At 35.2% G+C, this 17,458-nt stretch overlaps 1 protein-coding gene across 1 annotated transcript; it reads right to left on the minus strand.

Moving 5' to 3' along the window:
* Nucleotides 1–13,575: 13,575 nt before the first annotated feature.
* On the minus strand, nucleotides 13,576–15,516 carry LOC136781506 (putative leucine-rich repeat-containing protein DDB_G0290503). The gene is made up of 3 exons (XM_066740393.1): nucleotides 13,873–15,516; nucleotides 13,628–13,822; nucleotides 13,576–13,584 (listed from the first exon to the last, which is right to left on the minus strand). Exons 1-3 carry the CDS (start codon nucleotides 15,514–15,516, stop codon nucleotides 13,576–13,578), a joined length of 1,848 nt encoding a protein of 615 aa, XP_066596490.1.
* Nucleotides 15,517–17,458: the final 1,942 nt, after the last annotated feature.

Consider the following 17,458-nt stretch of genomic DNA (forward strand, 5'->3'; position numbering starts at 1 on the left):
AACTAAAGCGCATAAACTGTTAAACGATAGTCTAAAACAAATCAAAGGTAATAGAGGTGCAAAATATACAGAAATTATGAAACCATTGCTATTGGGAAAACCTATTTTACCGCCTTATCGGTTACCATCAACATCACGCGCAAGAAAATCGTCAACTTCTGACGCGTCAACATCGGGCGCAAGTAAACCGTCGGGCGCAAGTAAACCGTCGAGCGCAAGTAAACCGTCATCAGCATCATCGAAAAAAAAGGGTAAAGGTCTTATGCGTGTCACCGAGGGACCAATCAACTACGTACATTGGAACGATCCGAATGAATTGATCGGACGTTTGAGACTTTTGATCGCGTCGGTGGCTGCCGGTAATACGAGTCATCACAACGAGATACAGTCGATAATCGAGGAGTTGCGCGACGAGGATCTCATCGTATAAAGAAAGTTGCACGTTACACTCTTACCTCAGTGTAATATCAACGTCTTTCGGTAGTACGAGGTAAATAAATGTCTGACTCCTGCTGCTGTGAAATTTGCATTTGTTTAACATACATCGTAGACTGTATACTCTCGACATTACGAGCCATCAAAAAGAGGAATAATAATAATAACGAGGAACAGGAGACTGATTTTTGAAATGTCGATAAATAAATTTGGAATTGGACTGGATGGTGAGAGTAGGAAACACGAACCAAATTTAGAGCATTTACTGCTTGAATTCAAGCAATATCTGACAATGGCATTGAATAAACATAATGAACAATTTGAGAAAAAGATGGACCAAATTTTTCAAACAATTTGTGAAAAATTGGATGATAAAGTGAGTAAAAGAGATCTGGAAAGAGCAATACTTAGCAACACTTTTCATTAGGAATTTCGAAGAATCTGTCTATTTTTGAAAAAATGAGCAAAGAAAAGATACAGTTGGTGGAGGAGCTCCACGCACCGGCGAGGATAAATTTTCCACGCAGAAGAGTCATCGTGCGCGGCTTCGACGATCTCTGGCAGGCCGATCTTGTTGATATGCGCAATTACGTCGATGCGGGTCACCAGTACATTCTCACTGTAATCGATACCCTCTCAAAATACGCTTGGGCGGTGGCATTGAAGACCAAGAGCGGCGGAGAAGTGACGACGGCAATGACGAGAATCCTACTGAAGGACGGCAGATGTCCGAAAAATTTACAGACCGACAACGGCAAGGAGTTTTACAACAGTGACTTTCGGGCGTTGATGAGGAAACGCGGGATAAATCACTACTCGACCTACAGCGTGATGAAAGCGTCGATAGTCGAGCGCTGGAATCGTACGTTGAAGACGGAAATGTGGAAACGATTTACGTTGAACGGTAATTACAAGTGGCGCGCTATGCTGCAAGAGTTGGTGGACGCGTACAATGCGCGAAAGCATCGTACCACGGGAATGCGTCCCGTGGATGTGAAACCCGAGCATGCAGATAAGCTACTCAAGACAGTATACAGCCACATCAAGGTCGCAGGTCGTGCCAAGTTCAAAGTCGGTGATTTCGTACGAATCAGTAAATACAAGCAGATGTTCGCCAAAGGCTACACGCCTAATTGGACTACCGAAATATTCGAGGTGGCGAAAGTGCAGATGACCAATCCCGCTACGTATCTCCTCAAGGATTCCAGGGGTACGGAACTGTTGGGTGGATTTTACGAATACGAGCTTTCGAAAACCATCAATCCCGATGTGTATCTGGTGGAGAGAGTATTGCGTAGAAAGGGCGATAAAGTGTTCGTTAAGTGGCTGGGATTCGACAGGACGCACAATTCCTGGATAAATAAGAGCAATGTTTTATAATAACTTTTATTAAGATGTATCAAAATATAGAATAAATAAATAAATAAATAAACAAATTATTTTAGACTATAATGTCCCCAGGGTAGAGTCGCCGCGGTGCCGGGTGTAACGAAACGCTTGTCGTCGTACGGACTGAGGGCGACCTTTCTCTGACTGATCGAGAAAACCTGGTGCAGCCTCGATCGAATCAAATTTTGACTGCGAGACTGTACGGTGAAATTATCCAAGCAATCCTTGTAGTCGTCAAATGTTATATTTCTATCGATAACGTAACCTTTGACACCTTTGGCTTTTTTGGTAATTCTCGCACAGTCCTGCACCTTGAAAGTATACATTTTTGCCCTCAGTCTTACGAACTCGGTCATGACACGACCATTGTTCTCGTCCTTCATCAGACCGGGTATCTTTTTGTTGACGCGTGGCAAGTCATACCGATTATCGTCAGGATAATCGCTGGTGTCGAATCGCGCGAGATCGCGTTTCATGACCGAGTAAACGTCGTCGCACTCGACACTGTATATCAGACTGTCCGTGTCGGTATACATCGCTCTACATTTACCGCCGAATGTAGGAAGCATATAGTCATAGTGGAATTCATACAAGCAAATTTTTGAAATATCTAAAATACTCATTCCCACGTAAATGGGTTTATCAAATTTCGCGGACAATTTCGACAATTGAATCGCGACCAAATTCTCGTTGAAAATCGCGAGACTGTGAAAATTCGGTTTGGAAATCAGGCTTTCCGCCCCGTATCTTCCCTCCCACTTGGTTGCGAGCCTCACGTCAACTCTATTCCTCACGTTCTCCATTGTTTTACCGAAAACCGCGTTGTTCATCAACTTGAAGAGATTCCTCTCAAATTCGTTGGTGGACGCGGTGCGCAAACGCGTGTTCAGCTCGATGTAATCGCGTAGCCAGGTGGACTGCTGAAACTTTAAACCGCGATGTATAAGCTTCAGTACGAGTCCATTACGCATACATTGTTGCAGAGCGCGATAATGTATTACGTAACGGGTCTTATCGTTTAAAGTGGCCAGCAGCTTCTCCTGGCTCGCGCCCGGCGGCTTCTCGCGCACCATGCAGAACGGTAGGTCCGCGTGTTTGTCGTGAAGCTCGCGCGGATACTCCAAATCGACCTCCAAAATATAACCCTCGGGATGATCCGTGGGTATAGCGGAGACATCGAGATTGGCAGCGTCCTCGATCCATTGGAATCCATGGGTGGGCAGCGGCTGACACATTGCCCACCCATACAGATTGTTTACGTCGTAATACATGAGATATTTCGACGGTTCCGCCGGATCGTAGTCCCGCATATACCGATTGTTGGCCCTCTCGTAACGATGGGAGCACTGACTCAAACCACCGCGTATACCGCGCTCCACGAACAGCAACATATCCACGTCCGTGAAAAGCTCCAGCCTGATTCCCGTATGCTTCAACATCGCGTCCCAGGTGAAGCCCGGTAGCGTATAATAATGGGCTGGATCCAACTCATAATTTAGCATGCAACTATCGCGAAAACTTTCGAAAACATCGGTCAACAATAGGACATCGGTCTTCAGGTACAGGTCACTGTACTCCCCAAGTGTGCGCATGTGGAATTTGGTCCATACCTCTACGGCATGATTGTATGCTTCCTCGCTGATATCGCTGTCGGTCAGTCTGTTGCGAAACGACTGTCGCGGTGGTAAAGCCGTCTCTTCCAATCTAGCCGCGCTATCTATATAGTCGTAAGGAAAAATACCTTTCCTCGTAAGCAAATTCAACTGTTCGACGCTCAATTCCGAAAATTGTGACCTCAAATTTGTCAGCTGAGATTCCGCCAAGTACGAGCTCAATTTGTCCAAACTGGAGGCCATGAATTTGAACGAATCGATAAATCTCAGCCGTATATTATAATTTCGCAGATATTTGGTGAATGAAATGTATTTTTCCTTATGCACAGGCAGCAGATATACCGATCCCTCGTACAAATTAGCGATCGTCTCGAAAATGAAATGTGAATCATAGCCGGAAAAATTGTGGAAAATGACTGGAATGACATGCGAATCTTTGAAATTTAAATTACAATTATTGTGAGCCGGTCCTCTGTATCTGCCGGTCAGATGATCGTGATCGCGAATTCGTAGTTGATTCGGAAGAAACGGCTTTTTGCATATATGACAATTGGGATCATTATAGTGACGCGATCGTTCGCTAATACTAAGATTATGCATGGGCACGACAGTCCCCAGTTTCTCGCTCGCGATGCGCGCAATGACCTCGAGCTCGCGTACGAACCATTCGATGCAGTCGGCACCCCGATGAGCATCGTATTTCGAGAGTGACGCATCGCGAGCACTTTTTAAATAATAGCCTACACTCATAGGTTCATGCTTCTGATAAATATCACTACTGTTCGATTGTTCAACTTTTGATAATATGCACTCCAGATCCGCGTATACGACGAATGGCACTCGTTCCCCATTTTTGATGTTCTTGAAGGAAACCCAGCGATCCTCGGACTCTCTCGGTAACATCAATCGGAGATTATCGTTGAGCTGCGAGCAATCCTGCTCATGCGACTCCAGCCTCTCCACTGTGCGAAAGTAGTGGAGACATCTAAAAAAAAAAAAATAAATAAATAAATAAAACATATGCAGTTATATTTGTATCATTATTAATACATACCGATCGCATATATAATGCGCATTTTTGCTCTTGGTGAATTGACTTCGCACCAATCTCGACAGATTCCTTATGCACATGAAATGTCCTGCCCCCTGTTCATCGTTGACGAGAAGAAGATTAGCATGCCTCGATCTCTTCTTCTTCGTCACCTGAAGCGGTACGATTTTTGCGTCGATATTTGGCTCTTCATTCTCCAAGGTAAAGATGTTAACCGACACGTCATTATCCGTCTCGAATTTCGGAATCTGTTTTAGCGTAGTCGGAAAGGTTAGGCTACCGACGTCTAAAACCGTCCGAAAATGTGGATAAGAGGACGTGCGCTTTGGATTAGCCGTAGGTTTTGTCGGATAGAGTGCCGCCGTCACGGACCACGCGAAACATGCATTATCACTGGTTTCTAAATTTATCAGAGCTTTCCTACTCGTGATAGCGGATGGTATATTAATTCTACAACCCGCGTGCAACGGGTTAAAACGATTAATGTTAACTATTAAATAATGAATTTTGTGCAAAGCCCATCCACTATCACGCTCTTGAAATTCACTTAATTTTTTCATTATAACGTCTAAAATGTTTTTCCTATACCAATCACTAAAATTATCAGTCTTATACAATGTAGCATTAGTCGTACTAATGTTTTTATCATCACTCTGGTCCTTAGAGATGAATTGTCCGTTAAATACACAATTAACCTTAACACTATTTGCACTAACAAATACCTTATCTATACGCGTACGCACTAATACTTCCGCGTCTACTAAAAAATCCTTAGGCTCTATATAATTACTATTAACTACCATGCCGCTGCATATTCGACTTCGAAACGCCGAATCAAGCTCCTCCCAGGTAAGTCCTTGTACGTCATTGCTACAACCAGCCCCTGATTTAATATAATTCAATTCCCTCTGCGCTCGTAGCAACAGACACTTTATACACGCGATTTCGGCAAAATTCTTCTGACGCGTTCCAACGGGTAAAGCTCGATCCGCGTTGCTCAATCGTCGAATATGCTCGCGACATTCCAGTACCCACGCATCGTACTCATTCGCACTATTAATTGTAAAAAATTTTCTTCGCAATTCAGTCGACATTTTGTGTGTTTCTTAAAGAAATGACTCTGTCATACGGTGAACAACAACAATAAATTAATAATTGCGAATGCGTCTCTCGCGAAGAGTAACGCTTATATATATATATCGAATAGAGAATGGAAGTAGGGGTATCTACACATCCCATTGTTTCGTCCGAGATGCATACTGACATTGATATACATTGTTTTTTTTTTTTCAGAAGTCTTTTATTCCTTTATATATTGATCATATACAGATTTCATAAAGTAAACATTTTGCAGTGAACATATACCATAATGATTCATACACTTGGGTAACGGTGGTTCGAAATTTTTACTCCATCCAAGACTAAATTTACCCCACTCACACTCCTTCGCATTGTATATATTTTCTAAGTTGCAAATTTTTCTCAACCAATCATATTTCTCCCGTCCTTTCACGAAAATCCAATCTTCATCGTACGACGTTACATACTTTCTTATTACATCTTTATGCTTGTAATAAGGTGAATGACCGTCGGTCCAATTGAATCCATGTCGATTAAAATAAAGCCAACTTTAAAAAAAAAAATAAAATTATATACAAAACATTACATTTTAAAAAAAAAAAAATACTTACTGATTCTGTTCTCTCTCGAGATCGCTCAACCAAGCTTCTTGAAATGGTGGTGAAAATACATTGTGATACACTTCATTATCACGCAACACCGCAAATTCTTTAACTATAAAACTCTTGTCGGTCAATACAAAACCTTGAAAATCAACGAATGTCGGTGTCATTATCGTCGTCGTCAGTCGCTCGATGCAATACTGAACGATCTTTTTTTTTGTCGCATTTAAGAAAATATTAAAATTTAATGTTTTTTTTTTAGGAGGGGATATTTTCTAAGAATTTTTTCCCATTGTTAGTTTCTTCGGAAAAAAAATATCTTCCAGAGATTAAGAAAGAATGGACTCCTTATCGAATGTAACTTTATATTTTTAAAAAATCTTTCTCTCTCTACGGAGATATTTCTTCGGAGATGCTTCATTTCAGTTTTTATCTTCGTCGAGAATAGCGCAACAATGCATAGAATAACTCACATAATGGATATAGAAGGTTTCTTAGTTTATAAAAAAGAACTTAAATATAAAGATATAGCTATAATTGATTTAAAAAGTAACCAAATTTCTTACGCATCTTTTCGTTTGCGTGACAGTATGAAAATCCTTAGTGAAAAAGACAAAAAAACTGTGTGGTTTTTGCTAAATATGGTGCATGGTATAAAATACAGTGATACGGGATTCGAGAAATACGAGCAGGAGGATGTGGAAGATTTTATTAGAGGTTGCCTAACGTGCGAGAATCCCGTAGTAGCCTACAAGGGAGGGAACATTGAAAAAAATCTATTGAATAGGATGAATGTGGATAATATTAATTTAGAAGTGTATGGTTGCCCTAAGTTTAAGGATTTAATTGAATTATATGATTTTGAAAAAACACCGTGCAATTTACACGTTCGAGAGAAGAACTTGAACAATGAACGTATCCACTGTCCGTACGAGGAGGTATCAGTTTTTGCCAAATGGATAAAAGCAAAAATGTGATTCTTTAAAAATCATAGAGAAATAAAGAGGGGAAAACAAGTCCTCGCAGCCTCATTCAATGTTACAACATCGTCGGTGACAGTAGGAAAAAATGAGCTGCGAAAAGTGTAAATTAATCATGATTCAAGAGGATATTGTTCCTCTTTCACCCACTCCTCCCAGAGAATTGACAGAGGAATACGTGAATCGAATTAACGATTTCTTCAATCGTTACTTCGAAGAGTATGAACGGAAACTGCATCATTATTTGCATAAAAACTGTAAGTATTTATTTTATAATATTTTTACATTTCCATAATTATTATTTGTTTGTAAAATTTTTTTCTTCAAAAAAATAAAGTGAAGAAAGACGAAGAGACTGAGGAAAAAGATATTGAGTCAAAGGAGACGAAGAAGGAAGAAGATAAAGAGGAGAAAAAAATAGAGGAGAAGGAGGAGGAGGAGGAGGAGGAGAAAATAGAGGAGGAAGAATGTAAGTATTTACTTTATTTTTTTACCTTCTCATAATTATTACCTATTTGTATTTTTAAATTAAAGTGAAGAAAGACGAAGAGAAACAGACCGGGGAAGATATTGAGCCAAAGGAGATGAAGAAGGAAGAAGAAGAAGAGAAAAAAATAGAGGAGGGGGAGGAGGAGGAAAAAGATAATGCGTCAAAGCAGACTAAGAAGGAAGATGAATCACCACATTTCTTTTTCTTTTATTATTAAATTTTTATAGAATAGTTTAAAAATTATTGTAGAAATATTATTGTAAATATTCCCCTTCCTATTTCATCAGGGGTAAACGGAAAGAAATCTAATACGTTTTGATTAAGAGATGTAACTCAATCTAGAGTAGAGATAGATAAGGATTATTCGTACTGGAGAGCAATGTCGACTTCAGTAGTGTTTCTGACAGTAGACAAAATGAATTCGAACCAAAAAAAAATCAGTTTACCAGACAAAAAAATGACATTGTTGGATTATCAACAAACAGGAAAGCCTGTAGCTATAGTAAAGCCAACACCGCGGTTAGTAGTAGGACGAAATACATGGAGGCTTCTGCAGCAGCAGCATCAACCACTTCGAAGACCTGCACCGCTTCAGCCTAATGCTGCTGCTGCTGCTGCTGCTGGTGCTGGTGATTCTGATAATGTCAATAATCAACCTATACCACGTCTTTAGCCACCAATCGGTAAGAAAAGTTTTAACTCTTCTAACATTAAGTACTTCATGAAATTAAAATTTAAGACTAATAATAATAATAAATCATTTTCAATTTTTTAATCGCAGATTCTGCTGCTGCTGCTGCTGCTCCAGTTTAAGACCAATATTATCATTACTATTATTGTTATTGTGTGTATATAATATTATTATTAAAAATATATATTAAAAACTACAACGATTGTTCAACTAGCAAACCCCTGCTCCTCAACCTTGAATTCACGTGAAAAATGATAAAACGATATCATCCAAAGTATGGACGAGGTAGTAGAAGAGGAGGATAATAACCTGTTAATAGCTATTGTGAAGTGGAGAAATCTAATACGTATTGATAGAGAAAATAATAATAATTATACATTTCGTATTGAGCTTACATCTCTACCATTCTCAGTCTACCGAGTTTGCTTGACGTGATAGTTTCTACAAAAAAAATGGGTGTAATTAAATTGTACAGATTATCTACTGAACAAAATATTGAAAACATTCTAAATATGGATGAATTAGTGGAGGAAGAAGAAGAAGAAGTAGATTTGGAAGGAGATTGGGGTGAAATAGAAGACGTGAATAACAACGCGTTGACCGCGATTGTGAGAATGTTGAGGAAGAAGCTTCAGCGGCAACAATCCACATCAAATATCCAGTCTGATGGGGATAATGACGATGATGATGATGATGATGATGATGATGAGGTTCATCTATCAGATTTTAGTAGTGAAATGGAGTGGGAGGGTATTGATATGGAGCAAGAAATTTCTCCAGAAAATATATTACGGTTCGATGAGGATAATGACGTTCTCCAGCTACTGGAAACCATCAACAATCGGTAAGAATCAATGAAAAAAAAAAAAAAAAAAAAAAAAAAAAAAATTTTATCAAGTGCTTGGATAAGTAGTATAATAAATATTTTTTCTCGTAGATGATACCGCTCCTACTGCTACTCTCACTACCACTTCATTTTTATAATATTTTATTATTAAATTCAATTATAACTTTTTTTTATGTGTGTTATTAAAAATATATTTATAAATTTTAATTAAAAAAAACAAAAAAAAAATATCGTTCATTTCACAACCTCAAAATTCTATTTCTCCTTCTCCTTCTCTTTGACTGCGTTCCGCTTCTCGGATAGGAGGCTAATACGTTTTGATAAAGAGTAGACTAATATGTATGTATTGATAAAGAAGAAAGAAAGGTATCAGATTAACTACAAAATACGTGTCTAATCAGTAAGTTCATATTTCATTGGAAGATCGTTTTGCATCTGAGCGACTAGTGACGAAAAATCTTGAGATCATTTTAACGCTAGCAACGACAGTGACAATGTTCTGTGATACACCTAAAAAACGAGACATTTTTGAGAATAATCCTGATTTTGATGCCTTGATTGAAGACCTTGTGGGGATAATAAGTGAAATAGAGGAACAAATAGAGGAAGAGGACGAAGATTTGTTGAGGAATCCGGAGGATAATCCTGAATTTAGCGCCTTGGTTAAAGAACTTGTGGAAATAATGGGTAAAATGGAGGAAGAAGTGCAAGAGGACGAAGATTTGTTGGGTGACGATCCTGATTTGATAGTACTAGTTGAAAAACTAGTGGAGCTCAGAAATCGAATACAAGAAGGGCTACAGCAAGCGGAGCAAGAGCAGGTGGAATAAGAGGAAGAAGAAGAAGAAGAAGAGCATGAGGAGGAGGAGGAGGAGGAGGAGGAGGAAAACGAAGGAGAAGCAGCGAAAGCCTAAAAATCTTTTTGTGATTTTTGTAAGTATATTTGCTTTGTTAAAATAGTTATTACAATATCAAAAAAAAAAAAAAAAAAAATAACAAAATGTTTCTCAAATATGTCCCAGGTGAAAAATATGGCCACACAAACGGAGTCCATTGCTACAAGAACTGAGGCTACGCAAATGGAGCCTCAGATAGATCTCACACCACATTACTGGTGTACAAATTGTACAAAATATGGTCACCTACGCATCAATTGTTCACTACCAGAGTGGTGTAGCATTTGTCATAAATATATACATCATGCAATTGAATGTAAAAAAAATTTCTAAAAAAAAAAGCATTGTAAATAAAACCTTTTTAATACTTCAATAAATTATAATTAAAAAAAAAAAAAAAAAAAAAAAGATTCCCTTTTTTCTAACTTACGAAAAAAAAAAAATATGGGGGAGCGATCACTGGATCGCTCTCTACGAGTATTCTCTCTCTCTCTCTCTCTCTCTCTCTTTCTCCAAAGCGTCTACACTATTCGCCTTAAAAGAAGTCGGTCGCGCGGGCACCCAGGAGCGTAAAGACTCGGTTGGGCACCCCCCAACTCTCATCCCAGGAGCGTCAAGATTCGCTTGGGCACCGCTCTTTAAGGAATTTAAGGTAAAAGGGGGAGGCCACATTTGTACCCCCCCACCAAAGGAGTCAGAGGGGGGATACACGCGACAACTATCGGTAGTTAGCGATACCGACAATCATCGATGGAATCTCTCTCTCTCTCTCTCTCTCTTTCTCTCTTTCTCTGCGTCCACTGCTTAACGTAAGAGTGGGCCCACGTGTGTACCCTACGAGTTTAACGTCGGGGGAGGAGAAGGATGCGCATGCGCACAACCGCTCGAGGAGAGGGGGCAATTCCCCTACTTTCCTTGCCCCCGCGGGACCCCGACCCCCTCGTCACCCGGTCATAGAATCCCCTTAGCTACTCTACTAACAGATGTTCTGTTGTTGGCAGATATTTTTGAAAATTTTAGAAAATCATGTATAAATAATTATAGACTTGATCCAGTTCATTATTTTAGTTTACCAAGTTATACATGGGATGTAATGTTATTTTATACTGATATTAAGTTGGAATTAGTAACTGATATAGATATGTTAACATTTATTGAACGAGGTATAAGAGGTGGTCTCAGTCAATGTTCTAATAGGTATGCCAAGGCAAACAATAAATTATTATCAAATTATAATTCAAGTGAATCATCTCGTTATTTAATGTATTTTGATGTAAACAATTTATATGGTTGGGCAATGTCTCAGGCTTTACCTTTTGGACAATTTGAATGGGTTGAGAATTGTGAAAATTTCAATGTAAATGACTATGCTGATGATTCAGATACAGGATACATCATAGAAGTTGATCTTTTTTATCCTGAAAAAATTCACGATTTACAAAGAGATTTACCCATGTGTCCGGAAAATAAAAAACCACCAAAATCAAAAATTTCAAAACTATTAGCAACATTAAACAATAAGTATCGTTATGTAATGCATTATAGAAATTTGAAACAAGCTTTAAATCATGGTGTGGTTTTGGAAAAAATACATAGAATTTTAAAATTTAAATAATCATTTTGGTTGAAGAGTTATATTGATTTGAATACTAAATTACGAACTGAAAGTAATAGTGATTTTGAGAAAAATTTATACAAATTAATGAATAATGCTGTTTTAGGTAAAACTATAGAAAATGTACGTAAGAGATGTAATGTTCATATAAAAAATAATTGGGGAGGTAGATACGGTGTAAGATCATTAGTATCAAAACCAAATTTTTACCGAATTTCAATTTTTGACGAAGATTTAGTTGCAATTCAAATGAAAAAATTAAATATTATTATTGATAAACCAATATTTATTGTAATGTGCGTTTTAGATTTATCTAAAGTATGTTTATATAGCTTTCACTATGATGTAATTCTACCAAAATTCAAATTAGACGTAAAATTTTTGTATACTGATACCGATAGTTTAATTTATGAGTTTAAGTGTGAAAATATTTACGATTTCATTCGAGAAAAAATAGATTATTTTGATACAAGTGATTATCCTATTAATAATAAATATAATATACCTTTGGTTAATAAAAAAGTAATTGGTTTAATGAAGGATGAATGTAACGGTAATTTAATGTCAGAATTTGTGGGACTTCGATCAAAAATGTATGCATATCGAATCAACGGTGTTAATAAGGATAAAAAATGTATTAAAGGTATTAAAAGCTATGTTGTAAAAAATATAGAATTTGATGATTATATAGATTCTTTAAAAAATTTAAATACATTAATATGTAAGCAAAATATAATAAGATCAAATTTACATAATGTCTTTACAATTGGTGAGGAGAAAATAGCGCTAAGTCCATACGATGATAAAAGATATTTAATAGCAAATTCAACTGATACATTACCATAGGGTCATAAAAATGTAATACAAGTAAATTATGAGAATTAATAAAACTTTTTATTTAAAAAAGACATTTTGATTACAATAATAATTACAATACGTTATTTTTATTAATCCACGAATTATGGTTTGAATTTAATCCTAACCATTTTACAAAAACTTTATTTCCTTTTTTCCGTAATACTTTTTCTACTAAGTATACATCAGGATTTGCAACACTATGTAGTTCATACTCGTAAAATCCACCTGCTATTGATTGACCAGTAGAATCCTTTAATAAATATGTTATTGGATTTGTTCTTTGAACTTTTTCTATTCTAAATACTTCTGTTGTCCAATTCGGTGTATAACCCTTATTAAATAAATGTTTATATTTACTTATACGAACAGCATCGCCAACTTTATACTTTGCCTGTGCAGCTATTTTTATGAAATTATACACATTTTTCAATAAATCTTTTTCTCGTTCAATTGTTACACTTTGTGGAGACATACCAATAGTTCTATGCTTACGATTGTTGTAATCTTTAACTAGATTTGACAGTATGTTCAGCCATTGATAATTTCCATTAAGCGTAAACATTTTCCACATACTGCTCTTCAATGTTCTATTGAAACGTTCAACTACTGATGCTTTAAGTATACTATACGTTGAATAATGATTAATTCCATGATGTTTCATTAGTTGTTGAAAATTTGTATTGTAAAATTCTGTTCCATCGTCAGTTTGCAAATTTTTTGGTTTTCTCTCTTCTAAAACTTTGGAAAATGCATGAGTAACATTTTTCCCACTTTTAGTTTTAATTGGTATAGCCCAAGCATATTTTGAAAATACATCGATAATTGTCAATATATATTGATGATTTTTATTAATTTTTGAATACAATCGCATATCCACTAAATCAGCTTGCCACAAATCGTCATATCCACGAACAATAACTCGTCTTCTAATAAAATGTTTTCGTGCTGGAGCATGTAATTCATCAACAAGTTGTTTTTTTTCTTTACTCATTTCTGTTTTCCCTTATCCAACAGTTCGTGTAATTTTTTCAATAATTCTTCAAAATTACCAGGTTCATTCTCTAGAGTAACTGAAGGTACTGTAGGAATTGGTGGGAAGTAAGGTTTTATAGTAAGGTTTTTTTGGTCTTTCATTCGTTTAATTTCCTCGGCTAATGTATTTATCATACTTACACCAAAATCCATTTGTTTCTTAATTTCACCTTTGATATCATCATTTAGAGCTTTAACGTCAGTTTTTAATTTATTAATATCTTTCAAACTTTTATTTGTATCCTTATTAAAAGTATCATGTAATAAGTCTATTTTTTTATTTCATTATTAACATAATCGTTTATAGTTTTCATTTTATTTTCCAAATTTTGAAATTTATTTTTTTTCTGTTCAAAATATTTGTTAAATTCATTAATTTGATTGCTTAAATCCACTTTTTTAATTTCATCCTTAACATTTTGACTCAAATATTTAACATTATTCTCTAATTTTTCAATTTTACACTTCTTTCTGTCAAAGTCTTCCTCGAATTTTTTCATTCTATCATTCAAATTCAACTTCTTAATTTCAGTCTTCACACTCTCGCTCAACGATTTCACACTACTTTCCAACTTCTCAATTTCATTTTTCTTCCTACCAATATCTTCTTCGAATTTTTTCCTCTTATCATCCCAATTCATATTTTTAATATCACCTTGAAGCTTTTCGCTCAATAATTTCACACTTTTCTCCAACTTTTCAATTTCACTCTTCTTCTTGCTAAAATCTTCCTCAAATTTGTTCCTCTTATCGTCTAAATTCAAATTTTTAATGTCACCTTGAAGCTTTTCGCTCAATGACTTTACACTATTTTCCAATTTTTCAATTTCATTTTTCTTCCCGTTAAAGTCTTCTTCGAATTTCTTCCTTTTATCGTCCAAATTCAATTTTTTAATTTCACTCTTGACACTGTCACCAAAAGATTTCACACCAATCTCCAACTTTTCAATTTCACTCTTCTTCCTGTTAAAATCCTCCTCAAATTTCTTCCTTTTATCGTTCAAGTTTAAATTTTTAATTTCACTCTTAACACTCTCGCTCAGTGATTTTACATTACTTTCCAATTTTTCAATTTCGCTCTTCCTATTGTTAAAATCTTCCTCGAATCTTTTTCCTCTATACTCTAAATTTAGGTTTTTAATTTCATCTTGAAGCTTCTCGCTCAACGATTTTACACTACTCTTCAATTTTTCAATTTCACTCTTTTTCCTATTAAAATCCTCCTCAAACTTCTTCATTCTATCATCCAAATTTAATTTCTTAATTTCACTCTTGATATTATCGCCTAACGTTTTCACATTAATTTCCAACCTTTCAATTTCACTCTTCTTTCTGTCGAAATCCTCCTCGAATTTTTTCTTCTTCTTCTTATCCAAATTTAATTTCTTAATTTCATTTTTAACACTATCACTCAACAATTTCACATTACTCTCCATTTTTTCAATTTCACTCTTCTTCCTGTCAAAATCTTCCTCAAATTGTTTGGCTTTATTTTTCAAATCAAGTTCTTCTATTTCATTTTTTACTTTATCATTCTGTAATTGTACATTAGTAGTTATTTTATTAAAATCATCTAATTTTTTCTGCAAATTTTCATTGAAATCCTTTATTTTTGTATCCAAATCAATTTTTTGAATATTATTTGAAATTTCCTTCTGTAAAAATACTTTATCAATTTTTGTTGGATCTCCATTATTTTCTTTTTTTTTAACTTCTGTATCAACATATGATTTTGTCACTGCATCTGTATGGTTTAATGGTTCACCTAAATTTATAATTCGTCTTTTGTGTGCATCATATTCACCTCCATTAATGTTTAAAGATTCGTTTTGATTTGCTGTTCCTACAATAGGATTATCTATTCTAGGTCTTTTTCTTGACACTAAACGATAACGGTATTGTTCATTTAGAGATTTACCAAACACATCGATGGTCATTGTGATACTGATTGAAAATGTGAATATTATTTTAATTTATTATAAATCCAGCCTCTTTAAGCTCCTCAATAATAGATATTATTTCATTTTGATGTGAATTGTTTCCTGCAGTTTGTGATGCAAAGAGTAATCGTAGTCGATCAACAAATTCATTAGGATCATCCCAATGAACATAATCAATGTTATTGTTTCTATTGAGCAGCATATTGGGAGAAGTAACCCATAAACCTTGACCTTTTATTTTAGAAAAGAGTGGTTTTATAATAAACATATATTTATCTCCTCTACTACTTTTAATGTGTTCACCGGGTATATGACCTCGTGTATGTGCACTTGTATACTGTAATATATCTTTATATTGTTTTAAATCTTCATCGTTATAGAGTGTCTCATTAGGTTTTTTTATTAACAAAAGTTCAAATAATCCTTTAGTACCTGGATACTTTTTTTCACCTACTGTTATAACATCATTGGAATCAATATGAAAGATTTTATTTCCCAAATATAATTTATTATCACGAGGATTGATGTATATACCAAAAACATCATCAATTGTTTCATGTTGTCCTAGAAGCAGTTCTCTTGCATAAGCTGATTGTATTGTAGCATATTGTTTTGAAACAGGTAATTCATCCATTGATATATATTCCATGGGCAATGATGTTTCTTCTTCAATCGTTTGATTGTTAAAATTTTCATTTAAATTAATTATATTATCATTTGTAGGAGATGTATCATGTAAATTTCGATTTAATTCAATTGCGTTATTTGCTGAAGTATGACGATTTGTATTTATTTCTTCTGAATTAAAATTAATTTCACGTATTTTTTTCAACGGAACTTCCTTTATTGGAGTAGATGACTCTGGATGAATCCTCTTCAACGGACCTTCTTTTATTGGAGTAGATGTTTCCGAATGGATTCTCTTTAATAAACGTATTTTTTTTCTCGGTTCCATTTTCATTAATATTTTATCTTCATCTGTTGTATTAACTATTTTCTGTAGTGGTTGAATAATAGGTTCTAAACTTTTAATAACTTTCATCCTATCTTCTTGTTGACCCATCTTCAGTGCTCGATGTTTTTTTCGTATTGATTTACTAGCATTAACAATTGCTTTATTCACTTTCTCTACCTGTTTTAAACTTCTCATATTTTCACTACCACTTTTGTTGGTTTGTTTTTCCATGATGTGTTGTCTTTGCCACATACAATATAACTAACTTCAATTAACCACATCATGTACGTTTTAATATTTTTGTCATGTGACACTCTCTATTCTCTCTCTCTCTCTCCATTTTTATTTGATAATTATAAATTCATCAAAACCTTTACGATATCTTCCACTATTGAATTGACTATCCTTGTCAATTACCAAAAATCCACATTTTGGTTTCCAACATATTGAGCATAAATCACAAAAATTTTCAAACGACATATCATTATTTACATGTTCATTATAAATATGACGTAAATTTGTATTATCCTGATTGAATATTAGTATAAAATTTGCATTGTCACGAATTAAATGTTTAGGAATTTTAGCATAAGTCTGACAAAGATAAAAACAATCAATTTGAGAATGTCTACCCATCGAAAAATATTCCCGAATTATTGATTGGTTATCACAGGCTACATCGTCAAAGATAAAAATAGAATTTTGCATACTATCATTAACAGGAATAACATCTATATTGTTGGTAAAAGTATCATAATTAATTATATCTTTTAGATTATTAAAAACATTTTGTATGAAACAATATTTTGGTTGATTTAATGATTTAGAATAAACATACACATGCTCAAAGCGTAATCCGTGAGGACTGAGAAGAAGTGCAAGAACTGCATTAGTTTTACCACAATTTGATGGACCACATACTAATGCTCTGATAGTATTAGGTAATAATATTCCATGTCTTCGTTGTTCTTCTGCACTTGTTGA

The sequence above is a fragment of the Prorops nasuta genome, unplaced genomic scaffold, assembly GCF_024137725.1.
Source record: "Prorops nasuta isolate Cenicafe-Biocafe unplaced genomic scaffold, Cenicafe_Pnas_1.2 PNAS00023, whole genome shotgun sequence".
Lineage (NCBI taxonomy): Eukaryota > Metazoa > Arthropoda > Insecta > Hymenoptera > Bethylidae > Prorops > Prorops nasuta.

Coding starts and splice junctions, on each gene's coding strand:
- LOC136781506 (XM_066740393.1), bottom strand. CDS start 15,516: ATGACCATCGATGTGTTTGGTAAATCTCTAAATGAACAATACCGTTAT. Junction 13,823..13,872: donor TGAAAACTATAAACGATTAT/GTTAATAATGAA, acceptor ACTTTTAATAAG/GATACAAATAAAAGTTTGAA.